The 27,016-nt window shown below is 44.6% G+C and overlaps 1 protein-coding gene across 1 annotated transcript in view; it reads left to right on the top strand.

Annotated features, from left to right (window-relative positions):
- Positions 1–27,016, top strand: part of PCSK2 (proprotein convertase subtilisin/kexin type 2) — a 262,007-nt gene that overhangs the window by 196,801 nt on the left and 38,190 nt on the right. Inside the window, exons 7-8 of the mRNA XM_070588775.1 lie at positions 9,133–9,221; positions 17,168–17,343. Coding sequence (XP_070444876.1) covers positions 9,133–9,221; positions 17,168–17,343 — 265 coding nt within the window. The remainder of the gene's footprint in view (positions 1–9,132; positions 9,222–17,167; positions 17,344–27,016) is intronic.

The following is a 27,016-nucleotide window of genomic DNA, read 5'->3' as shown; positions in this document are numbered from 1 at the left end:
ATCATTTTGCAATATATGTGAGTCAAACCATCATGCCAGACCCCTTAGACCTACACAGTGATGTATGTCAATTATTCCTCAATAAAACTGGAAGAAATATATTGATTGGTGGTTGATGGATGAGCAGCCATGCCAAGATGTCGAGTGGCCCTGACATCTGTCCATTTTAGAGCTGCCTGCTTCTCCTGAGGTTTGCAGCCCACGCCTTGTCAATAATCTTCCAGCCTTGCTCGGTTTTAGGTCAGTGTTTGGTGAGGCATTGCAGATCTGTATTCCATTACTGTGCTGCTGTCCAGAAAAATCTCTCTTGCATAGCATTTCTTTGACAGGCATTCACCACTGAAATGTCATCCCTGCCATCGGCAATATTTATGAAGCCTCACAGGGTGCAGCACACTCCATCTATTAAGCCCTGAAGTGTAAGAGATTCTGGAGAAGATGTAATTCCTGGCCGCAAAAAGTTTACTATAAATTCAGGAGGAAAGAAGACACTCAATACTCAAGCAACCAAAATGGGGGGGAAGGAAGAAGGATAAATGGATGCTGCAGAACGTTTATCTCTATGTGAGCTCATTTGATTGATAGCATTAGTTAAACCTTCAAATAAGAAAGATTTTCAGTGATTAGCTTTTTTTCTTATTAAAAGTCATATTTCATTTTGAAGAACCTGTGAGACAAGCCAAAGAAGAACATGTGAGAAAAATGTCCCTCTCTGGTTGGCTATTTGCACACTGATGGAATGGATACTTTACCCTGGTGACACTTAATGGTTTAGAAATAGATGAACATCTTTCCCTTCTGTCTTTATGGACTAATTCTGAAATCACCTCCTGGATAATAAAATTCTAAGTGCTTTCAAAGTCCTCATCTAACTTTTTCTTTCATGTGAGCTCTGAGACTGCCTCATAAGCCGATATTAGCCCAAAGGCTGCTGCTTGCAATCAACTCTTTCTCTATCCAAACTAGAGCACAGAGAAATCCAACACAGTTTGATTTTGTGAGCTATTCTGAGCCACTGGAGAAATATCACAAAGTTTTTTTTTTTCATCTCTAGTCCCCTACCTGGATTAGAAAAGTCTTCATTGTTCAAATTTTCCCCTCCAACTGAAAGAAATAGATATAACACAGATTTGGGGGTCATGGAGAGAATCATAGATTGTAAAAGAAATATCTTTCTGTTGGTATAATCATTTCTACTTTGGAAACCAATGTTATGCATGCCATACAGGGAGATTTAATGGTCCTCAGGTGGCAATACTTCTTTTCTTAAGAGAGAAAGAAGATTATGCATAGACAACAGATTATGCGTAACAGCAGATTATGATAGACAAATGTCAGGTTATGTTAATTGCTTGGTGTGGAATAAGTGATCCCTGAATCAGTTTCCTGTGTCTGTAAAATGAGACTAAAACTCCACCTTGACAGTCTGTATGAAGGACTAGAGCACTTGGTACAGAGCGTGGCACACAGTAGGTATGCCGTTAATGGCAATAAATGTAATTGTGAAATTCAGTGAAGGGATTTCTATAGGAGCTACATCAAAGATTCTCCAACTCAGTAGAAAAGGAGGATTTATGCCAAAGGAGGCAATGGATGGCCCAGCCATTCAGCCACCTTTCTCAGACACTCATTCTCTCATCTGAACTTTTGACAGAAACTAGGTGACAGGCAACTCAAGGTTAACCTTTCTGTCAAGAGTCTGGTGTCTGTGTTTCTGCACTACTGATTGAAAGAGGCATTATACCCAAAGATAGCTTGTATCCATGAGACAAGGTTGATCTATTGCGAAAACTGAAAGCCCTAGCATCTAGCTTCGGAAAGACAGAGTACCTCTTCACTTCTCCGGAAAGCTCTGGATGCTTGCCAGCAGACCCGGGGTTTTCCCCAGAAGCAGCTGCACATTCTCACCTATCTAAACCTTCGGGCTCTTGAGACCCCAAAGTCTTACCATGCAGAGCTCATTGGACTTTAGCCAGCAAACATGATTGATGCCAAACTAGCTCGGTGATCTCTGCATCTCAGCTCCAATACATCTAACTTTGAAGCATCTTTCTCCAAAGACATGGCAGAAAAGATGATAGCTGGCCGGTGTGGAGCTTTGGTTGTCTAAGAATCTGTAGAACGAGGGAGACCAGAGACTATAGGACAAAGACAGCCTCATGTCCATGAACCCAGCCAAGTTGCCCCCTGGTTTGCTGACTGAATCTGCTTTATCCTCAATACCTCTGTGAATCCTAAAACACCATTATAAGATGTGGCTGTGGGATATAGAGCTAAAGAGTCGATTAAAATAGGGGCCGGCCTCATGGCCGAGTGGTTAAGTTTGCGCGCTCTGCTGCCACAGCCCAGGGTTTCACCGGGTTGGATCCTGGGCGTGGACATGGTACCGCTCATCAAGCCATGCTGAGGCAGCATCCCACATGCCACAACTAGAGGGACCCGCAACTAAAATACACAACTATGTACCGGGGGGCTTTGGGGAGAAAAAGGAAAAATAAAATCTTTAAAAAATAATAAAATAAAATAAACGTAGGACCAATAGCTGGGAAAGGAGTCCAAAGGAAGAGAGAGAAAGAAGAGAGGAAAAAAGTTTCCAACTCAAAATTAGCCTGCAGGCCAAAATCCCAAAATATCTGAAAAAACACAGCACAAAATAAAAAAATCAAGGCATGAATTTATACCAGGTAAAGTTAGTTTTATGGAAGTCCTTGAAAAAGATTTTAAAATAAGTTATGTTTAGTTTGCTTAGAGTGATAAACACATGGATAATATCATTTAAAAGAAAAATAAATTATATGGGGAATAAAAGCAAAAATAAACATGAATATGGAAAAGTACCAATTGCAACTGAAAAACAAAGTTCCTCTGGAATAAAATCTCAATAAATGGTATAAAATCTAGCCTGAGTGCAGTTAAAGAGATAATTATTGAATGAAAGATAACACTGTCTATTTATCAAAAAACTACAGCAAACATTATTCCTAGTGCTGAATCTTGGATGGCATTCTCTTTAATGCCTGGACAAATTAAGGATGTTACCAACCATCTCTTTTATTTGACACTATGCCACATCTCATAGCCAATGAAATAATTATAAAGCTAAAAAAAGATGTGTGAGAACATTAAGGAGAAAATCGTAAAATTTTAAAAGGACGCAAAAGAAGTCCTGAATGAATGGAGTGACATACTAAGTTCATGGATAGGAAGATGGAACAACATAAAGATGTCAAATTAATCTATTAATTCAACGCAATTTCAACTAATGTCTCAATAGTATTTTTCTGTGAAACTGGACAAAATGGTCCTAAAATTGATATGGAAAAGCAAAAGGCCAAGAATACAATAAGAAGACAAGTAAGAGGATGAGGAAGAGGAGGAGGAGGGAAATGAAGATGAAGAAGGAAAAAAAAGAAAAAGGGAAGATTAACAACAACTGCTAGGTAGGGAACTTTGCCTACCAGATCTCAAAACATTTTAAAGCCAAAATAACTACAAGAGAGCAGGGTTAGCATAAGGAGAGAAAAAAAGATCAAAGAAACAAAGTACAAAGCCCAGAAACAGACCCCCACATAAAAAGAAGCGTAACATACGACCAAGATGGCAACAAGAACGATGAGGAAAGGACGGCACGATGAGATTCAATAAATGGTTCTAGTTGCTCATATGGGAAAAGAGGCATTCTGATCATAAATAAATTTCAGCAGAAGTAAGACTTGAACGTATGTAAATATTTTAGAATGAAAATGTAGGAAAACATCTTTATGACCCCTGGGGTAGGGATGGATTTCTTAAAGAAACCATAAGGAACCAAACCATGAGGAAAATGAGAAGATTGATAAACCTGAGTATGTTAAAATTAAACACTTTTGTTCAACAAAAGTCACAATAAACAAAGTTGAAAGACAAGCTACAGACTAGGAGAAGCTATGTGCAACAAGTTTATGAAAAAATGGATTAGTGTCCAAAATATATAAAGAATGGCTACGAATTAATGAAAAAAAGATAACTCGATGGAAAAAATGAGTCGAGGTTATGTACAGGTGATTAACAGAAGAGAAAACCTGAGTCACCTAACATATGGAAAGATGGTCAACCTTCCCAGTAATGAGGAAAATGCAAAATGAAACAATAAAGTACCATTTCACATCAATTTGACTAGCAAAAATGATAAACTTTGACAATACTAAATATCAGCAAGGATGCTGGGCGACGGGAACTGCTCCACTCTGCAAGAGTGATATATATCCATACAACCTGCCTTCATCCCTACATACATACTCCATGGAAATTCTCCCGTATATGCACAAGGAAATAATATACAAGATACGCTTCTTTTCAAATTATTTGTAATAGCAAGCAAATTGCAAACAACCTAAAAGCCTATCATTAGGAGTCTGAATAAATACACTGCAGCATATTTATCAATAGACTACTACACAGCACTAAAAATGAATGAACCAGAATTCATGAATGAACCTCAGAAATCCAAGTGAATAAAGCAAATTTTAAACAGATCATATATTGTGAAACATTTACATAGAGTTTGAAAACAAGCAAATAGTGGCCAATATGTATAGGCATATCTGATTATAAGGTAATCACATAAAAACATGCATGGGTGTTCCAAAAATCAAACGTAGCATAGTGGTCACCTCTGAGGCAGCAAAGAAGTGAATGGCCTCCAGGAGGGGTTCAACTGTACCTGTAAAAATTTATTTCTTTAAAAATTCTGAAATCTGGAAAACATTAGGCTTTGATAGACTTGGGTGGTGGCCATATGTGATTCATTGTGTTATTTGCTGAAATGGTCTATATTTTAAAAATATTTCATAATTTCACGTTTGGAAGCGGTAGAGCTGAGCTTGAATTCTGATTCTACCTCCTAACTGAGCAGCGACCTCACATCTCTGGGTCTCGGCTTCCTCTTCTTTGAAACGGGGAGAATAACAGTTTGTTGTAAGGATCAAATAAGCGAATGTACTCAGCACCCTGAGCACCGCGCCCGGCCATCGTGGGTGCCCACCGATGAGAGATGTTGCATTCCTGCTGTCTGATGTATCTTACACCGTGCCTTGAATGGAGCATATTTTGGCTGGAAAGAGCAAGGGGGTGACCAAATCACTCCAGTGAAAGGCCAGCAACGTGGGAGGAAGAGGTCTCTCTGGAGATCCCCAGGGTCAGGTTTTCACTCGGACACCTCAGCAGCCACTGCGGCTGTTCAGGGAAGCCCCACTGCAGTCATCATGACAGTCCAGCTTTGAACCCCAGGCTCCACAAGGTAACCAGGAGTTGTCCCTCTAGTCTTGCTTCTCCCTTGTATCAGTTATTATTGCCATGATAATGCCACATAACAAATCATCCCAAAACTTAGTAGTTTACAACAATAAGTATTGACAACAGCCTGTTGTTCTGGACCAGGGCTGGCTTTTGTGGCTGGGCTCGCCCATACATCCATGGTCAGCTGGCAGGTTGGCTGGGGGCTCTCTGGTGTAGGATGGCCTTGCTCACGTGTCTGGAGCGTGGATGGCTGTCAAGTGGGGTGACAGGCAAGATGGGTTGCATGTCTTTCCTCATCCAATAGCCCAGGCCAGGCTTGTCTACATGGCACCTAGGCTGAGTTTCAAGAGAAGGAAGAGAAGCTGCAAGTCCTCTTGAGGGCTAGGTTCATTATTTTCACTGCATTCTTTTGGCCAAAGCAAGTCGTAAAACCAGCTAGACTCAAGGGAGGGGGAAATACGTTTCATCTCTTTGTGGGAGGAGCAAGGAAATCACACTGCCGAGGACATGGACCCAGGAGAGTGATGGATCGGGGCCATTTGAGCAAGGCAACACACCGATGACTCCAGTCACCTGCCTCTTACTGACCCTCATTAGAAGGAGGCCCATCCAGCAGCAGATATTTGTCCCTTACCCCCTACAGCTGTTGTCTTCTGACAGACTTGTGTTTTATTCTAGAGGCTAGAGGGAGCTACCGCACGTTCTTAAGAAAGTTAAGTGACCAGATAAAAATGGAGTTGGAAAAAGATTTTCCTCACCTTCAGGGGAGTAAGCACGTTTGCCTGAGACAATCAGGGAGGCAGGGGAGAGGGGAAGGCATCTCAGGCGGTGGGAACAGGGCCTACAGAGGCCCTGGGGTGTGGAAAGACTTGGTGGCATGAACAATTATAGGAAGCCCCCACTCATTGCTTATAATTAATTAGTGTCGCCTAATTTAGCAATGAAATGTTTCTTCCCAAATGTTCCTCCAGAGAGCCCAGGACATTGATCTCCCCACTTACAGGCCAAAATTAAGGCTATGGAAGCATTCAGTGTCTTTAATTTGCTCAAGCTGGTCCACACGCATTTGTCCTCCAGGCTTCAGCAAGGAATTTCAGAGCAGAGACAAGTTTATCACAGTGTGGAGGGTCGTGGATGGGTCAGTAATGGAGTGTTGGTCTCAGACCCGGCCGAGCCACCTTCCCACTGTGCGCCTTCAGGCCAGCGCCTCTGAGACTCAGCTTTGACATCCGTGAAATGGAGCAATACCTCCTCACAGCCCTCCTGTGAGGATGAAAGGGGGTGAGGCAAGAAAAGCACGAGTGCAGTAGCTGGTAATGAAAATGTGCCCAGGAAGTGGCACGTGGCTGTCGGTCCTCCTAGTTCCTCAGTTGCCTAGAGCAGGGCCCCACACGTGACACAGCCTTCATGAGCACATCTGTGTTCTTCACAGATGTCAGTGGAAGCGCTGACTATTCCAGGCAAGGCCTAATTGCACACTTCAAGTCTCGGAAAGGAGCTCTCGACAGGGCTTGTTATTAAATAATAAGGAAATTAGTGCTCAGTCGAATTAGACGTGGCATTGATTTTTAAACTTTTATTCAAGTATTCATTTGTTTGGCATGAAACAAAGAGCAAGCAAGCAAGCCAAATTTAATCAGTATCCATTAAAGTTCCATTTTAAATATATATGTCCATATATTCAAACTATCTATGTACTTTACATATGGCATGTATTTTATATATGTATTTAAATATATAATATATGGATGTATATATAATGTATAAGTATATATTACATATAAACAAGTATATAACTACATACTTATATATATTTAAAGTATATATATGAATCAAGATAAAGGATGTATATATTTCATTTTATATAGACGTATATACACACACACACGTGCATGCTTCCATGCTGTTCAGAATTTTGCTTACCATCTTCCTCACCATTTGGAATAGGAAGGGAGCGTGAAAGCCGCGTTGGTGACAGACTCTCACCCCATGTGAAACCATAGCTAAGCACCTTCTCCAAAGTCTCAAATGCGACTTACAGAAAACTTAAAGACAAGCAGATGGAGGTTGGCTCAGGCCTGTAAGTTTTCACAGATCTTTCACCAGGGGGCCAACGTCTGCAGTAACTACGAGGTTTACTTGGGCACTATGTATAGACGTCATTCTTGTTCCAAAGGGAATTTGCATCCCATGATATATATAGCCTTTATGGAAACAGGATTTACTTTTGCTCACAAAGACGAAGAAAATGTGTGTGTGTGTGTATTTTTTCCATCCTTGGATGTGATTTTTAAGGGCTCATATGCAGTAGCTTTGCTCACCCCAAGAGGATGTCACAAAGAGTACACCAGTCAACAGTGCAGAAATCAAGACTTCCCAGGGCCGTGCAGCCAGTGAGCTCCTTCCCCCACATTTCCAGCCATCGCCCCCTGGCCCTGCAGCAGGCGGTGCTCCCACTGTTGCAGCAGACTTGGTAATGTGACCCATTTAATCCCTTAGCTGCTCCACAGACCATTAAAATGGATTAAATGGACTTTTCAGGGTTGGGGCCAGGAAATTCAGATAACTTGTACCATTGGAATCTTCCACATCTTGAATGCTGTTTGGGGTTAAAACACCGCATTCTGATTGACTTAGGGCTTATGCTTTTTTCTGTTCCCTATTGCCGCTTAACAAACTACCCCAAAACTTAGCGCCTTAAAAAAGAGCAAACACTCATTTGCTCACAATCCTGTAACGTGGGCAGGAACAGCCTGTCTCTCTCCACGAACTGCTGACTGCGGTGAGCTGACCGGGGCCAGAGGGTGAAGGCGGCTCCCCTCACACGTCAGGTATCTCATCGGAGGCGCTGGAGCAAAAGAGGTTGCTGGGCCTCCCTCTCTCCACGTGGTCTGGTCCACTAGTCGGCCAGCCCAAGATCGTATACACGGTACCTGGCATCAGGGGATGGACGCGGAAGCTGCCAACCCTTTTAAGAAGTGGCACTTCATCCTTCCACTGCATTCTATAGATCAAAGCAAGTCACCAGCCCAGCCCAGCTTGAGGCGAGGGGCAACGCACACAGGAGGGAAAGAACTGTTTGGAACCCCTGGGTATAAAGGAAGAAAGAGCAAGCAAAAGGGAGAAAATTAATGGAATTATGGTGTCTGTTGCAGAGAACATTCTAGAACACGAGCCCAGAGAAGGCCTTGCGCAGAATTACAAGGTCAGGCAAACCTGGGAAAGATTATCTAATGAATGCCCACTGATCTTAACCTGGTCAGGCTCCAGGGTTCTGTGGACCCCTTGAAACTGTATGCAAGATGTTGCCAATGTGTGCTTTTTTATTCCTGGAGGAAGGTGGGAGTCCACAGCACTCACTGTGTCCTCAAAGGAGGCTATGATCCGAAAAAGGAAGTAGCCATTGTCCTGTAACTGGCAGGCAGCATTACACCCCCGGGGACGGAACCAGCCTTGAAATTTAGCGCCAGCCCACAGTTCTAGTGTTCCCAAAACGCCAAAGCTGTTCCACCCAGCACAAGTCTGTCTTACTTTGTGTTTCTTTTTCACTGGAAACCTGTAAGTGTGTTTCTGCAAGAAGATACTTCAAATTTTAAAGTAAAGATCAAATTTCAAAGTTGAAAATGTTCTGAGAAGCCTCTTTAGGGTAGAAACGAGCCAAGGTCAAGAAGGCAGCTGGGAGGGGGGAGGGGGATGAAAGAAGATACACAGATGGAAAATGAGATGGGCCATGCGCTGGCTCCAGGCCAACTGCCATTGAAGAGACCCAAACTGCTTCCAGTTGATAAGATTTAAGGAACCTCCGTGGAAGTCTTTTGATTGCTGTATCTAACTTGTCTTTAATTTTCTCCACAGCCACGGGACCCGCTGTGCAGGGGAAGTTTCTGCCGCTGCCAACAACAATATCTGTGGGGTCGGAGTAGCATACAATTCCAAGGTCGCAGGTAAGCTGTCCCTGCCAAGCAGCAAGTGCCATGCTGGGCAGTCCGGGCCCCAGAAGGCATCACTCTCTGGTCTCCGGGTTGGCCAGGGTCCGGCAAAAATTCCCACTGGGGCAGAAGATCTGGGAGTCGTAGATTTAGCAAGAGTGAAAAAATTGTTTTATTTTAATCTATATGGCAATGTTAATAAACTTTTACATTTTTTATTTGTGTAATATAAATACAGAAAAGTGCACAGGTCACAAGCACCCAGCTCAATGAATTTGCACAAACTGGCCATACCCACGTAACCATCAAGAAATGGAACAGGACCAGCCCCCAAAGCCCACAGCCTGTCCCCTCCCAGTGACCAGCACACCCAAGAACAACCACGATGCTGAGTTCTAGCAGCAAGCGATGGTTACTGCCAGTTTTTCAACTTTATATAAATGGAATTGTACACTCTGTACTCTTTCGTGTCAATATTGATATTGACACAAAAGAGTACATAATGTTTTAATGAGACTCAAAGACTATAGAATATAAGGAGACGTGTACAAATTATTGTAAACATACTCAGAACTCTTCAAAATGTTTCTGGGGGTTTTTGCATAACGCATCTCTTCTTTGAGGAAATATATTCTACCTAGAGCCTTTTTATTAAGTTCCACAAGACAGACATTTAACAATTTCATCTTTACAGGGGGCTTTAGAAATGAGGGTGGTGGGTCACTAGAAAGTTAGAAATCAACACCTCCCCTTGAAAGAGAGAGAGAGAGAGAGAATGAGAGGAGGCTCATAAGCTTTCAACGAGATGAGTGGATCCGGGCTCATTCCAAGTTTTACATCAAATTGGTTCTTAATTTATTCAGGCTGAGTCACCAACCTTGTTTTTCTTTTTTTTTTTTACAACTGTCTCGATATTTTTTCCTGGCGATTTAAGGGAACCATAAACATGCTTGGTGCTGACACTGCATTTCCAGGGACCTAAATAAAGCAAGAGCAGCCTACACAAACTGGCCAGTAACCTCCTTCAACACTATTTGCTAAGAGGCTTGCCTGAGCTGGGTACTGACTTTCCCAAAAGAACACATCTGGAAGGTTCTGAAATGTAAATAGCGGAGGCTTTGCCACTCGGGTTTCAGTTATCTTTACTTCGTGTGCATCCAAAATGCTGGGGCATTAAAATGTCAGAAGCCTTTGTGAGCTCATGGAAAAGACCACCACCCAGTTAATACTTTATAAGCCAGGCTCGTACTCTGGGTGGTGTCTGAGGCCAGGCAGGTTCCCTATTCGCAGGACACAACTGGGAGCAAGTGAAAAATCCAAACCTGGATTTCTCATTCACAGTGATTGTCTTCAGAATAGTCTCGAAGCCTCCGTGCGTCCAAAGTCACTGGCTTTTTGAACAAGGGCTTCTGAGAACCACTGCCTGCAAAAATGAAGAGTTAGGAGCACTCAGGGGCTTCACTGCGGTCTCTTTCTCCATCTACTTCTTTTATCTTTTCCTCTCTTATTATTTGTATTCTGAAAACACCTGAGCTGCTCGTCAAATGTACTTAATTCTCCTCCTTTCTTCATTTGAATTTCCTAAAGGTGAAACTTGAGACAAGGATTTGGGTGCAAGGAGTAGATTTGGGGGGTGATCCCAGAAGCCGGAGTGAGGGAAACAGGAAAAAAGATAGCGAAGCAGGGGAAGCCACGTAGGGTGTGTAGACGAGCTGGCTGCCCTCACGGACAACTGGGGCTCTGAGGGACCATGAGGACACCCCCCAGAATTGCCCCCCAAGGCAAGGAGTCCAGGGAATTTATCCACCAACTCTCAGCCCTCATTGCTCAGGGGAGGCTCCTGGGCCATGAGCACCCTGGCCTGTCCGGCCTGCCCAGCTCACACAGGCTGAGCAGAACTCCTGAGGCAGAGAAGGCACCCCAGGCAAAGACACTTGGACAGAGCCAGAGGATCTGGGCAGGTATGACAACCTCTGCCTCAGCGGACCCTGATCCCAAAGGAGAGTGAACGCAGCCTGATACCTCACAGATGCGACCTGATGGAGCTTTGTGGAACCCCGGGAGCTCAGGTCTCACAGCAGTGTTCTGAAGTCCCAGAAACTGAGACCAGAGCTGGTGGGAGGTACGCCCAGCCCCACAAAGATTTGAGCAAAGAAGCCTCGTTTCTCCACTGCCTTCACCCCGGCTTTGCTCCTCTGTCACCACTCATGCTGGTTCTGACGGCACAAGGGCTGGGAAGCTCTAGTCACCATCCTGGCCCCTCAGTACGTCCAGAGTCCTCTGGACTCCCCCAGAGGAGTGAAAGGAATTCTCCATGAGGAAGCCCTGGAGAGTTACTTAAGAATCGCAACAAAAGCAGAATTTCAGCCTCCTTGACCTAACAAATTTAAGGGGAACATTTTGTTCATTCTGGCTGGAAATTCCAAAAGTCCGCTGGTTTTTATTATTCTGAATGAGCCCTACTCTTCCATGCAATCTTTCCTCTCAGGAGCTTTCTGAGCCAGGGAAGTCTAACGTGCCACCTGCTGGCCAACCCATGTCACTGCTAGTCTCCGGCACTCAAGGTATTCAGTTAACAGATGAGGGAGGCGTTGGCAGCGAGGTCCCAAATCTCTCCTAGGTCCCAGGTCTCTCTTCACCCTGTCTTCAGAAAAAGGGTAAAGTTAAGGTGCTGTAGAATCGTAGTCCAGAAAGAGAAGGGAAAGTGGAGATGAGATTGCAAAATGAGTCCTCTGAAGGGAAAAAAGGAAAAACTCGTTGAGCATTTCTTCATCTGCCCAGTAGCCTGTTGGGATTCTCTTCTATTCAAGAACTTTGCTCATTTTCCCATTGGGCTTCTTGTATTTTTCTTGTTGATTTGCAGGCATTCTTAGTATGTCCTCAGTATTAGCCCATGGCCCGTTTTAGTCGGTGCAAATACATTCTCCCAAACTTTCACGTGAGGTCATTAGTCCATCTGGATTCCACCTTTGTAGGTCATGCCAGGTGGGGATCCAGTTTTACTCTTCTCCAAATAGTGAGCTGATGTTCCCAATACCATCCATTCAAGAATTCATCCTGTCCCTTTGATTCATGGTGCCATCTTTATTGTATATTAAGTTCCAGTACATACACGGTTAGTCTCCAAGTAAATATAATTTAGATAAAACCTCCTAGCAAGTAGAAACTGAAAAGTGTAACCACACTCCTTTACTACTGGGCCTTTGTATATGCTCTTCCCTCTGCCCAGAAGACCTCCCACCACGCTTTAAGAAGAGGCCGCCTCCTCTTCATCCTTCAGCAATCAGGTCTCCCATTGCTTCCTCCAGCATCACCTCCATGACCAGTTCCTCATCTACACTTGATAAAGCGCACCGAGTTTTTCCTTCTCAGCACTCACTACTGTCAGTTATTACATATTCTTGCACATGGTTATTTGACCAATACCTTTCTCTCTTATCTCTCATCTTTCCAGTTATCTATCAAAATCTCCAAATCTTGAGACCCAAAGGGGCTCTAAAGGTCCTCTAGTCCAAACACCCACTGATACTTGCAGAATAACAATAATAGTAATAATAATAATAATTGACATCTATTGTCTCTTCCAAAGCATCAGGCACGATGCAAAACGCTTTACTCACTCAACCCTCTTTACAACCCTATCAGACATTATTGCATATTTTATATATATAATATATATATTATATATTATTACAGAGAGCAAACTGAACGTGCGGCCACACAGCTAGGCAGCTGTAGGACAATTTTGCACCCAGCACAGGTTGGCCCAGAACTTCCACTCTTGGCCCCTGCCCTCAAATGCTTGAGCAACTTCTCTTTTCCCCTGTCCTGGTATGGCCTGGATCCAGCCTGGAAGTGCACGCCTCCAGTGACAGGAAGCTCGCTCCCTGCCGACAAAGTCTGAGCTGCCTTTGGACACATGTGGCTGTTAGGAACTTCCCCCTTAGACAGCTGTCCCTTTGATGCTGCTGCCCCTTTTCATGGACACAGTTGTCACCACCTCTTCTAGGTAACTGGGGGAAACTCCCATTCGGCTGCCTCCTGAAGAGTCAATGCTCTGTAACATGTAGATGCATCCACACGCCATGTCCCAAACATCTGAATGCTGTGTGGAAGCTGTAATAACTTCAAAAACAATTATTTGCAAGTTTAATTAGTTAGATTTCCTTATCTACTTATTTAGCTCTATAAATTTTGAAAAAAAGATTAATTTCAATTTTTTGATTTTGAAAATGTCTTTCTTCAAGTAACTTTAAAAAGATAACCTAATCCTTTTCTTAATATTAATTTTTAAATCACTGTTTGACATCTTCAATCAAAGAGATTGAGACAAAAAATTAAAATTGAAAATGTGGTAGTAGTAATTGAAAATTCGCAAAACCAAATAAATGCCCAATAAATATAAATAACGAACCCTTCAAATAATGTTTCTTGCAAGTTTGTCAAATTTAAACTTCTGGGATTATTAAAGCTCAAAACTGCTCCAAGCCTTTCAGGAGATGCTGTCTCCTGCCTTTGGTCCCTCCGAGGACTCAACGATTACTCATGGTGCCTACTGTGTTTCCAGTCCTGTGGGTGGTAGACACAGCAGTGAGTCAGCAGACAAGACACCTACCCTCACACAGCTTACAGTCTAAGAGGAGACACAGACAAGGAGCGAATAAGCAAGATAATATCAAATAATGATCGCTGGTGTGAACAGAACAAAGCAAGGTGGCACAGAATAACGGAGTGGGGACACAGCAAGTGACTTGAGAGCGCCTCAGAGCAACCCCAGGGTGGGCCAGGCCAGGTAGGATGGGCCTTGCCCGCCTTCCTTTTTAAGTCAGGACATACAGCCTTATGCACTGGGCCTTGAGATGAGCTCTCCTTTGATCAAAGATTCTGAAAACAGTTTGAGAACCACACTGTTGACCATTATCAAAACACTGAAATTTCTCTACCAGCAATGAATTGCTTCCACATATTTGGCCAATAAAAGTCAAAATATTTCAGCGAGTTTACACATATTTCATCTGAGTTTGTAAATAACCAATAAAAATCTCCTATTAGCACAGCAATTAACATGTCTTTAGATCCTTAAGACCGAGATCAGCATGAATTCGCTCCTTAGCCTGCAGATTGATATTCACGAGCACGAAAAGGTGGTGATTAGCAACACTGAGGTTTGTGGGCTGCTGTAGCATTTCCCGGCATCGGTGCAAGCTCACCTTTTGTAACAGAAGCAGAAGCAGAAAGAATTTAGCTCAAATCCAGGGCCGTGTAGCCCCTAGAGCCCAGGGCCGGTGCAGTGAGAGCTGTGCAGGCAGGAGGTGAGGCTCAGACCCTAAAAAGAGGGGAGTCACAGCGTTACCGCGGTCATTGAGGTGGTGATCAGGCCTGCAGGGCGGGGGCTAGAAATGCCTGATGAGCACTGTGTGTCTTCTTGCCATTGAATCTCATCAGCCCATGGAGGACTTTACAAACGTGAAGACACTGAGTCCTGCCGCCTTTGTCTTCCCTCTCCCTCTGCCTCTTGCTCTCATTCTCTTGCCTCACCCTCATTCCCTCTCTCTCTCTCTCTCTCTCTCTCTCTCTCCCTCAGCGCCCCCCTGTAGCTCCTAGAGCATTTAGGGACAGAGGAAAGGCCCTCCCTAAAAACCCTCAGGTCACCCTGAGCCTCTGTCTTGGCTGCTAATGGTGCAGTCGCTTGCAAAAATTAATGCTATATCGCATTCAATTAATGCATGCCTCATTCGTCCTGAGTTTAACGAGATTAAAAGGATGTCCGGGCGCCTGAATATGAATAGGAGGCTTGCTCCCAGTCTGTGGCTGCCCCTGCCTCCCTAGACGCTGAAACAGAGGATTAACACACACCCGGTCTGATGTTCTGTGCAACACAAAGGGAGCCAGGGAAGGGATGAAGAGGGAAAGAGGCAAAGCGACAAGAGCTGCAAAGAAAGAGGGTACAGGGCACGGCTGGAAGCACCACGCACTGGCTGTATGACAAAATCCAGTGTGGCCACTGGTTGGCATGTGTGACAGTCCAGGCCTACTTTTGCCAGAGTTGAATTTCTCTCGTCTTCCAGTTGGAGTGGACTGTTCAGCCCTGGTCACCTGGGCACTAGATGAGTTCGAGACCATCTGAGTTTTCTCCTTGCAGGAAAGTGAACACCAGCCTCTCTGCAATGTTTCCCCACCCACAAAGCGGGCAGGACTTCTTCCAGAAAGAAACTGCGCTATTCTGCTTCTTCTTTGACCTGTTGGCCACCTTCCTTTGTGAACACATTTTTTAAATAAATGAAATATAGTTGGACCAAAAGCAAAATGTAGAGTTTTAGATTTCCTGTCCCTTGTGAAATGAACCATCAGACTCAGCTTCCAGAAGGTTCAAACCAAAGACTGTGCTTATTCCTGATGAGCTTCCTCCAGGAGAATGGATGTTAACTGATAATTGGATATTTCTTGGTAAAAGCGGTGCCTCGACTTAGAGGTTAATGGTAGAGGACAGAAAATTTGAACTGGTTCTTATTTGTTCTTCAGGCCTTGTCATTTCTGTTAGGGAGAAAATCAACAAAATAAAGTAATATTACCATGCATTTATTCACCAAATATTTATCAAGCTTAAGCTAAATTCCAAGCACCATGCTGAAGCCTGGGGACACAGAAGTGAACAAAGTAGACACATACCCTGTACGCAAAGACGAAGCTGTCTGGTGGTGAATGAAGGACACAAATAAACAATTGTAGCGGATGACTGAGAAGCCTGGTGCTGACAGAAGACCTGGAGAGCTGCGTGCAGAAAGACTTCTGGGGAAATGCTTGCTGAACGCATAGGTCAGTTAGGAGACGGGCAAGCCCTAGGGGAGGTTGCAATGCCGGCACAAGCGGTGGGCTATGAGATGCTGGGGAGGAAAGAGACTCTTCAGAGAAAAGACAATTTCATGTCAGTTTCACGCGCTCTGCAAGAACCTGAGTTGTCCTTATTGAAATTGATTTGCACACGATGTTAAGAGAGTGATGCTTGTGTAACAATGTCCTTTGACCATGGGGGACACGTAAGGAGTGTCAGGATCCGGGCTTTGACTGTGTTCAGCCTAGCTCCTTCATTTCAAAATTCCTGCGGGCAGAAAGACTTAGGTCAGCTTCACAAACACTTTAGGCTCCTTGCCACAAAATAGTGTATCAAGCAGAAGACAATATGGCCCCAGAAAGCGATGTTTTGAGGGTAGTGATGGAGGGACAAATATCCATCCCATTGGTTGCCCCTGAGTTAACGCTGGAGAGGCTTTTTCTGGATAGCAGAGAGTGAGTGCCCCTTCTCCCTGTGTCCCTGTACACAAACTTTACAAAGGTGACACAGGGAGAAAGACGAAGGGGTTGTTTCACGTACCCCATGACTAATATATTTTAGAATGACCCAGTCAACATTTCTGTCCTCCCAAATCCCCTTCTCAGTTATAATGCAACTGGGAGTTCCTCTTTTCCTGACCCTCCCGCCTTGACTGTCCCTGCCCCTCCTTCTGCCCTCTGCCCTCTAGGTTTTCTCCTTAAATATCTAATATCAATTGCCTTCCCCCACGGTCATGCACAGTAGCTTTATTTCTCCTCTGAAATTTGGTCTTGGAGGCTGAGCTTCCACTTAGAAACAGGCTTATCAAGAAACATCTTCAACAAAGCTGATTTTTCCCCATTAGGAATTCTAGTAACATTTGATAGGGGAATAAAGTTTTCTTGAAATAGTTACATAAGGAAAGGCATGGGTCCAAAGGGATCGAGTGGGCCAGTCTGTGCATCCTTCTTGATCCTCTGAAGGCGTACCCACATGGCGGGAGGTTAGACTCAGGATTCTGCAACATCCCCCAGGGCAACAGGGATGGCAGACCCTCCAACCACACCCAGAACACCAGCTTCTTCCTAGCCTGTCTCCTGTGAACTGGGGCACCAAAACATGATATTTCCCTGCCCGCACGTGTCCACAGGTATCCGGATGCTGGACCAGCCATTTATGACGGACATCATCGAGGCCTCCTCCATCAGCCACATGCCTCAGCTAATCGATATCTACAGTGCCAGCTGGGGCCCCACAGACAATGGGAAAACAGTGGATGGGCCCCGAGAGCTCACACTTCAGGCGATGGCTGACGGTGTGAACAAGGTAAAGTCGTTCCGGCCGCCACAAGACCCTGGTCCACTCACATGGGATGAGGGGTGGGGGAGACATGGGGGAGGGAGAGGAGGTGAGACAGTGGTACCGAGGGGCAGGGCAGGGGGCGGAAGGTGGGGCTGTTACCCTGTGCATTAGCTCAGGTCCTGTGAGAAATCCAAAAATGGGGTTAGCCATGCATATTTATTGCAGGGAACACCTGTGAAGGACAAAGGGGAGGGGGGCAGGAGGACGCAAGGGGGCGCTTTCAGAAGGTGATGCTGGCCTGGCCCCTGCGAAGGAGCAGGGAAGAAGGAGGGTCCCTCTGGGGGCCTGCACCAGCATCCCCACCGTGCCAGTCATCGGCTGGGAGCAGTCTCCAGGCAGTGGGGTCTCCACCGCAAACGAGTCGGTGGATCCAAGGGGCAGCAGCGGGAGCTGTGAATCCACAATGCTCCCATGGCAGGAGTCTGAGCCGAGCGTTTTCGTGGCTGCTCATCCCTGAGGTCAGCCTGGGAATGCACAGAATCCAGGAGAAGAGACCAAGGCAGAGCTTCCAAAGGAAGGGCTGCCGGGAGACAGGGTTCCTGCTGGTCTGCAGCCTGTGGGGCAGGAGTCGCCTCGCTGAGGTCTCAGGACAGGACTCGCCCCATGCAAGACATGCACCAGGCTAGGGATCTGAGTCTCCTGGGTTCAGGCTCCAGCTCTGCCGCTCGCTATCTGAGTGTCTTTCTACCCGTGACTTGCCCTGGCTGTGCCTCAGTTTTCCTGCTTGTAGAATGGTGATAACCGTACCTTCCTCCTAGGATCTTGTGAGTGTAAATGAGATAAATAAGTAAGTGCTTGGCACTGGGAAGTGCCCTGCAAAGGGTTGGTGCTTGTCTTGGTCATTATGGACTCTTAACCAATGGTCCCAAAACTTTGTGGCATAAAGCACAGTGTTTGATTAGGCTGTGGATTCTGTGGGTCAAGAACTCCCAAGGGCACAGTGGGGATGGCTCCTCTCTGCTCCACAATTCCTGGGCCTCAACTGGAAGACGCGTGACTTGAATTACCAAACTGCTGTGTCTTCACGTGCCCTTGCCATGTGCTGAATGACTTGCTATTGGTGCCACAACACCCACTACTTGCAGCACTTAGCCATTTGTCTTCTTTAGTCTGTTTTCAGGACTTGACTCGCTGACAGGCTGACAGCAATGCCCTCTCCACGCTTGCAGTTCGCTTGTCTAACCAGCCATGGCATGGGACTCACATCCCAAAGATGAGAACGATAGCGTGTGCAGTGAGAGTTGTCAGGCCCTAAGAAAGGGGGGCACAAGTGTGTGAGGTTTAGGATAGGGACTTCTGGAAGCCCATTTAAAAATTTTTTAAGTTTCGTGTCCTGAATTTTGACAAATTTCAAATAGATGAAATTGCTATAGCCATATTTGCATATACAAGCTAGGATAATTATAAATAAATTGTAAAATGCGTCTGTTCTACATACATGTTTAGATTATTTATAGTCTGTATGGAAAATACATAAACTCATTACCTATATATTTACGACACTGAAATAGAATATATGTATGAAATAACTGTATATTTAACAGTAGTCTAGAAAGGTAAAAATATTGAAGAAAATCAGAGAGGACAAGCGAAGCCTATTTTTTTTTTGAAGAGTTGCAATATACCAAACACTGTAGTTTAATATTTTTTTTTAACCACTATGCATTAGACCCCCAGAACTTATTTATCTTATAACTGGAAGTTTGTACCTTTGACCAGCATCTCCCCATTCTTTCCCCCTCCAGCCCCTGGTAACCACCATTCCACTCTCTGTTTCTGTGAGTTCAGTTTTTAGATTCCACATGTAAGTACTCCAGTGCTGTAGAGTCGTGTGTCACTTAGTGACAGGGATATGTTCTACGAAATACATCAGTAGGTGATTTTGTGGTTGTAAAAATATTATAGAGTGTGCCTTCACAAACCTAGGTGGTATAGCATATTGCACACCTAAGCTATATGGTACTAATCTTATGGGACCACCATGGTATATGTGGTCCATCGTTGACCCAAACGGCGTTCTGCAATGCATGACTGTTTGTCTTTCTCTGTCTGATCTATTTCACTTAGCGTAATGCCCTCAAGGTCCATTCATGTTGTCACAAATGGCAGGATTTTCTTCTTTTTGAATAATATTCCATTATATATATATACCACATCTTCTTTATCCATTCACGTGTCCTTGGACGCATAGGTTGTTTCCATGTCTTGGCTATCGTGAATGATGCTGTGAACATGGGGGTGCAGATATCTCTTTGAGACAGTGATTTCATTTCCTTTGGATATATACCCAGAAGTGGGATTGCTGGATCAAATTTTTGGAAGAATCTTCATACCATTTTCCATAGTGGCTGCCCCAATTTGCCTTCCCACCAACAGCACACAAGTGTTCCTCTTTCTCCACATCCTCGCCAGCATTTATTATCTCTTGTCTCTTTGATAATCGTGAAGGCTACTTTTTCTATACATTTCCTAGGTCAGAGAACACATGTGCTTTCTTCTCCAGCTATCCTCAGAAACTAGCCTAGGACTTGAAAACATGGTAATCAGCTATTCAATAAATAGCTGTGGAATTGATACATAAATGGAATTTGATGGTTAAAAGCTTAAGACCCACAGAGATATCTATGACTGTAGCGGACACCACTGGCACCCACCTTGATCCCCTTTGTCAGGCTGGGGCCACCGCCGGCTGCTATGACTGTTTGCTGCTGCTGACTCCCAGCTGCCCCTCCCCTGGAGAATTGCCCTGGTTGATGGGAGTCTTCTCATCCTGATGGTTATGCCCCGACTCGTACCCAGGGGCAGGCTTTCCCACCTGACTGACTCAGGGTAGGAAAAGCCAGCCTGCTTGCCTCCAGCAGAGACCACTCTGGGGTGTAATTTATGCTCCAGAGCCCCCAGTGAATCAGGCTAAGGCTAGACTTGACTCGAGACCACATTGTTTTGGGGTTCCTTCCACTGCTTATCGTGTTTCACTCCCTTGCTCACAGGTTTCTCCTGAGCGCTCCCCCAATAAATCTGATGTACCTGAAACCCTGCCTCAGGCTCTGCTTCTCGAAACCCACCCTGTGACCTTAGCTCATTAGGGTTCCCTTTTTCCTTTGACTGCCAGGAAGTTCAGAACTAAGTTTGTGCCTAACATGTACCTTTTTTTAAGGCTAGATTTTCTGCCACCCTACCCTTTGCTCCCCTCTCTTCACCAATCATGGCCTCCAAAATCTTTCCTTAGCTTTTATTCTCATATCGTTTTTTGTGTTTTTATTGCCTCTAAGCCTCCGAATACTAAACAGTGTAAAATTTGTGAAAGAATTGGTGAAATGAGCTTAATTTTATTAGAATCAATTTAGGTGTGAAAAATCTACCTTTGGATTCTCAAATTGTTGCTTGCTTACACACATTCCTAGTCTTAAGGGACTAAAGCATCTCATTGGACAAAAATCTACAGCAGCCGGGCTCTAAACAATCGTACACAGTAAGTCAGAGCAGGGGCCAGGCAGCCCAGTCCACAGGCCAAACCCAGCCCACCAGCTGTCTTTGCAAATAAAGTTTTATTGGAACACAGCCAGGCCCAGCAAGGCCTTTGTGTCTTTCAGTCACAATTTCTCTTCCAATCGCAGCTGTCACAGGCTCCACACACAAGGAAGCACACGGGGCTTTAAATGAATGGAATCATGAGTCAGTCACAGGCTTTTCTGCTGGTCTGTCCGCATCTCCGTTTTGACTGGACAGCCAACGTTACACGACAGGAAATCTGCTACTTCTGCTGAAGGGATGGTTTTTTTAAATGTGGCATGAACAAGTGGGGAACTGAGCTTAAAAGTTAGGAGATTATGGGGGCTGGCCCCGTGGCCGAGTGGTTAAGTTCGCGCGCTCCGCTGCAGGCGGCCCAGTGTTTCGTCAGTTCGAATCCTGGGCGCGGACATGGCACTGCTCATCAGACCACGCTGAGGCAGCGTCCCACATGCCACAACTAGAAGAACCCACAACGAAGAATACACAACTATGTACCGGGGGGCTTTGGGGAGAAAAAGGAAAAAATAAAAAAAATCTTTAAAAAAAAAAAAAAAAAAGGAGATTAAGTTCTAGCCTCGCTCCTGTCCCTCATGGCCTGCGAGACTTCAGACTGGTCACTTAGCTTCTCCATTCCTCCCTTTCTTCTTCTGTTAAATAGTCTACATCAGTGCTTATCAAAGTGTGGCCACTAGCCCTCCTGGGAGTTTATGGGAAATGCAGAATTGCAGCCCCACCCACCCTCCTGACATGTCAGAATCTACATTTTAACAAGATCCCATTAAAGTTTGAGAGGTGCTGCTGTAAATGATCTCTAGAATACATATTATGAAACCCTAAGATACTAAGACCATAATATATGTGGGTTTAAAAAACCCACTGCATGAGGCACTGCATGTCCTCGTCAGGGTGGTGCATTGGATGGACTGATGACTGAGCCAGATGCTCTAGCTTGTCTCTGAGTTGCAGGAAATGAGATCCAGGGAGCCCAACTAAAGGGGTTTCTTGTTGTAAGGATGCACGAGGAGTGATGAGTGCAATGGGACGGATTCAGGCAGCACCTCATACAGATGGAGATCAGAGAGATGTTCTAGATTCAAGGTGGCTGCAGGACACCGGCCACAAGAGTATAGAGATCCACACTAGGGCCCTGCAGTCATGGGGCACAGCCACTCTCACCTTGACTGTTTCTCACTGGGTTTGTGTGTCTCTCTCTTCAACGCATTTTTCCTCCTCCTTGAGGCTAATGTTCATACAATACTTCTGCTTAGCCATGGCCCCATCAGCACCCTTGTTTGTCACAATCTGTCAGACTCTACTCCAATTGCCATCTGCTCCCTCTCCAATGCTTTAAGGGGAATTTTGGTCCAAAATTAGGGGAGACATCCCTCCCCCTGGTAGGCTTCAAAAATAAGAAATGTGCTTCTGTTGGAAAGGTTCAGAACTTGAAGTGTCAGAGGTCAGTCAGAAGGTTGCTAACAGAGCCCCCTGTCTTTTCTATTCCAATAACATCAAGTGGCAGTGGTCCATACTCACACTGGTTCTTCAGCCCTCTGATGGAGAAGTTTCTTCTGAGCTGTTGAATTCTTTCAAAGGTCTAAACAGAAATACAACACCATATGTCCTTCTCTGTTACAGGTTGAATTGTGTCCTCCAAAAGTCCATATATTGAAATCCTAACCCCCAGCACCTCAGAATGGGACCTTATTAGAGTCTCTGCAGATGTAATTACAGGCAGACCTTGGAGTTGTTGCAGGTTAGGTTCCAAACCACCGCACTAAAGTGAATATCACAATAAATCAAATACCGCAATAAAGTGAATGTCACAATAAAGTGAGTCACATTAATTTTTTGGTTTCCCAATACATAGAAAAGTTATGTTTATACTACAGTGTAGTCTATTAAGTGTGCAATAGCATTATGTCTAAAAAAATGTACATACCTTAATTAAAAAATACTTTATTGCTAAAAAATGTTAATGATCATTGAGCCTTCAGTAAGTTGTAATTTTCTGCTGGTAGAGGGCCTTGCCTCCATGTTGATGGCTGCTGGCTGATGAGGGTAGCATTTGCTGAAGGTTGGGGTAGCTGTGGCAATTTCTTTTTTTTTTTCTTTTTTTTTGAGGAAGATTAGCCCCGAGCTAACTACTGCCAATCCTCCTCTTTTTGCTGAGGAAGACTGGCCCTGAGCTAACATCCATGCCCATCTTCCTCTACTTTATACGTGGGACGCCTACCACAGCATGGCTTTTGCCAAGTGGTGCCATGTCCGCACCTGGGATCCGAACCCCAGGTCACTGAGAAGCAGAACGTGCAAACTTAACCACTGCGCCACTGGGCCGGTCCCTCTGGCAATTTCTTAGAATAAGACAACAATGAAATTTGCCACATCGATTGACTCTTCCTTTCACAAACAGTTTCTCTGTAGCATGCGACGCTATTTGATAGCATTTTACCCACAGTGGAACATTTTTCAAAGCTGGAGTCAGTCTTCTCAAAATCTGCTGCTGCACTATCAACTCAGTTTATGTCATATCCTCAATCCTTCATTGGCGTTTCAACAGTCTTCACAGCATCTTCACCACAAGTAGATTCCATCTCAAGAAACCACTTTCTTTGCTCATCCATAAGAAGCAACTCCTCATCCATTCAAGTTTTATCATAAGACTGTAGCAATTCAGTCACATCTTCAGGCTCCACTTCTAATCCTATTCTCTTGCTATTTCCACTGTATCTGCAGTTACTTCCTCCACCGCAATCTTGAACTCCTCAAAGTCATCCATGAGGGCTGGAGTCAACTTCTTCCAAACTCCTGTTAACGTTGATGTTTTGAGCTCTTCCCATGAACCATGAAGGTTTCACCTTACTTTGCCCAGCTCCATCAGAGGAGCCACTATGGCAGCTACAGCCTTACAAAATGTGTTTCTTAAATAAAAAGACTTGAAAGTCAAAACTGCTCCTGGATGCACAGGCTGCAGAATGGATGCAGTGTTGGCAGACACGAAAACAACACTAATCTTGTTGCACATCTCCATCAGAGCTCTTGGGTGACCAGGTGCACTGTCAATGAGCAGTCATGTTTTGAAAGGAATCTTTTCTTCTGAGCAGTAGGTCTCAACAGTGGGCTTAAAATATTCAGTAAACCATGTTGTAAACAGATGTGCTGTCCTCCAAGCTTTGTTGTTCCCTTCCCAGAGCACAGGGAGAGTAGATTTAGCATAATTTGTTTGTTTGTTGGTTTGTTTTTCATGTTGTAGATTTTTTTTTTATTGTGGCCATAATAGCTTATAACATTGTGAGATTTCAGTTGTACATTATTACTTGTCATACAACGTGTAAGTATGCTCCTTCACCTCTTGTGTCCACCGTCCAACCTCCCTTCCCCTGGTAACCACTAATTTGTTCTCTTTGTCTGTAAGTTTGTTTGTATTCCACATATGAGTGAAATCACATGGTGTTTGTCTTTCTCTGTCTGGCTTATTTCGCTTAACATGATGTCCTCAAGGTTCATCCATGTGGTTGCGAATGGGACAATTTTGTCTTTTTTATGGCTGAGTAGTATTCCATTGTGTGTGTGTGTGTGTATATATATATATATATATATATATATATATATATATATACACCACATCTTCTTTATCCAATCATCAGTCGATGGGCACTTGGGTTCCTTCCCTGTCTTGGCAGATTTAGCATATTTTTAAGAGCCCTAAGATTTTCAGAATGGTAAATGAGCATTGGCTTCAACTTAAAAGGCACCAGCTGCATTAGCCCCTAACAAGAGTCTCTCGGTCCTTTCAAGCTTTGAAGCCAGGCACTGACTTCTCCTCTCTAGCTATGAAAGTCCTAGATGGCATTTTCTTCCAATACAAGGCTGTTTCATCTGCATGGAAAATCTGTTGTTTAGTGTAGCCTCCTTCATTAATGATCTCAGGTAGATCTTCTGGACGACTTGCCACGGATTCTGCATCAGCACCTGCTGCCTCACCTTGCACTGTTAGGTGATGGAGACGCTGCTTTCCTTAACTTCATGAACCAACCTCTGCTGGCTTCAAACTTCTCTGCAGCTCCCTCCTCTCTCTCATGCTTCACAGAATTGAAGAGAGTCAGGGCCTGGCTCTGGATTAGGCTTCGGCTTAAGGGAATGCTGTGGCTGGTTTGATCTTCTATCCAGACCATTAAAACTTTCTTCATATCAATAATAAGGCTGTTTCACTTTCTTGTCATTCATGTTTCACTGGAGTGGCACTTTTAATTTCTGTAGATAACTTTTCCTTTGCACTCACAACTTGGCTGTTTGGCGCACAAGCCTGGCTTTCAGCCTATCTCGGCTTTTGACTTGCCTTCCTCACTAAGCTTGATCATTTCTAGCTTTTGATTTAAAATGAGAGATGTGCAACTCTTCCTTTTGCTTGAACACTTAGAGGCTTATTAATTGGCCTAATTTCAATATTGCTGTGTCTCAGGGAAGAGGGCGCCTGAGGAGAGGGGGAGAGCCAGGGGAGCCGCTGGTCGCTGGAGCGGTCGGAACACACATGATATTTGTTAAGTTCACCATCTTACACAGCTGCAGTTCGCGGCGCTCCAAAACAATTACAGTAGCAACATCAGAGATCACTGATCACATAACAAACATGATAACTTCGAAAACATTAGAAATATTCTGAGAATTACCAAACCATGACACAGACACATGAAGTGAGCAAATGCTGTTGGAAAAATAGCCCTGATAAACTTGCTCAATACAGGGCTGCCACAAACCATCAATTTGTAAAAAACATGAAATCTGCAAAGCTCAATAAAGCAAAGTGCAACAAAATGAGGTATGCCTGTAGTTAAGATGAGGTCATACTGGAGCAGGGTGGGTCCCTAATGTGGTGTGACTGGTGTCTCTATAAAAAAGAATAATTTGGACGTAGACACATCCACAGGGAGAACGCCACGAGGCATTCCGCCCCGATGAATGCAGAGATCAGGGTGCTCCTACAAGCCAAGGAAGGCCAAAGATTGGCAGCAAACCACCAGAGCTGGGGGAGAGGCACGGAACAGGTTCCCCCTCACAGCCCTCAGGAGGAACCAACCTTACCAACACCTGGGTCTTGGCCTTCAAGCCTCCAGAACTGCTAGACAATAAACTCCTATCACTTACACCACCCAGTTTGTGGTACTTTGTTACAGCATCCTTAGAAAACCAATCCAGCTTCCAGTCTTGGAATGGACAGTCAAAAAAGGGATGTGACCAGACTCAAGCCAAACGGTCGCTTCTCCAGGTTACCCTTGATGTCACCTGGCTCTCTCTTCTATAGCCAAGATGGCTGACAGTTGATCCAATTACGACTTTTTTCTTCTCATCTGGGACCTTGAGGGTATCCTCCCTCCATTCTCTAACATAATCCCAAAGGAGAAGCATGCAAAAATTCTCATGATATAATAATACTAGGAGAGAAAGATGTTTCTGCGTTAGGGGCAGTGCCAGGCTGCAGTTGGCTCCAGATGACACCACATTAGTAACTTGAAACTAGACATGGAAACTGGCAAATAAAAATCTTGTGTGTCCCCTTCAGAGAGCTGGTTGTTAAACATTTACCAGCACATCCTAGTTAGAGGACTCTGCTGGCTTTCCTTAAGTTATAGCATTTAGAGACTCACCTATTCTTCCTGTGCGGCAAGGCCAGCCTTGCCTTAGTGACAGGGAAATTCCCTTTGGGAAGAGGGAATCACCAGAAATCACTAAGGTTTTGTGTTTCCCAAAAATGACCAGTTTCCCAACCATAGTGTCCAGTTACCAGAAACTGTGGGGGACAACTCTCCTAAGCAATCCAAGTAAAGACCACGCAGCTTAGGCCATCCAGCCCTTGTGCATTTAATAAAAAGATCCCAGAAACACAATTATGAAATGGGAAACCGAGTCCTTGAGAGTAGACAGCATCCATGACGGTGGCTAGACATCTTCGCTGCCCTTGGACGGGGCCCAGTTAGGAGATAATGACGTAATGTTTTATTATAAGGTTATGCCAGTCGGCCGTTGACATTCAGCCCATCTGAGACGCAACAAGGATCCGTGACAGCTGAGCAGCACAATGCAGGCTACCGAGGGAGTCTATCAAGAGGACCGGGGTGCAAGGGAG

This window comes from Equus przewalskii, chromosome 21 (assembly GCF_037783145.1).
Source record: "Equus przewalskii isolate Varuska chromosome 21, EquPr2, whole genome shotgun sequence".
NCBI classification, from domain to species: Eukaryota; Metazoa; Chordata; class Mammalia; order Perissodactyla; family Equidae; genus Equus; species Equus przewalskii.
This window is presented reverse-complemented; position numbering and strand designations above follow the sequence as displayed.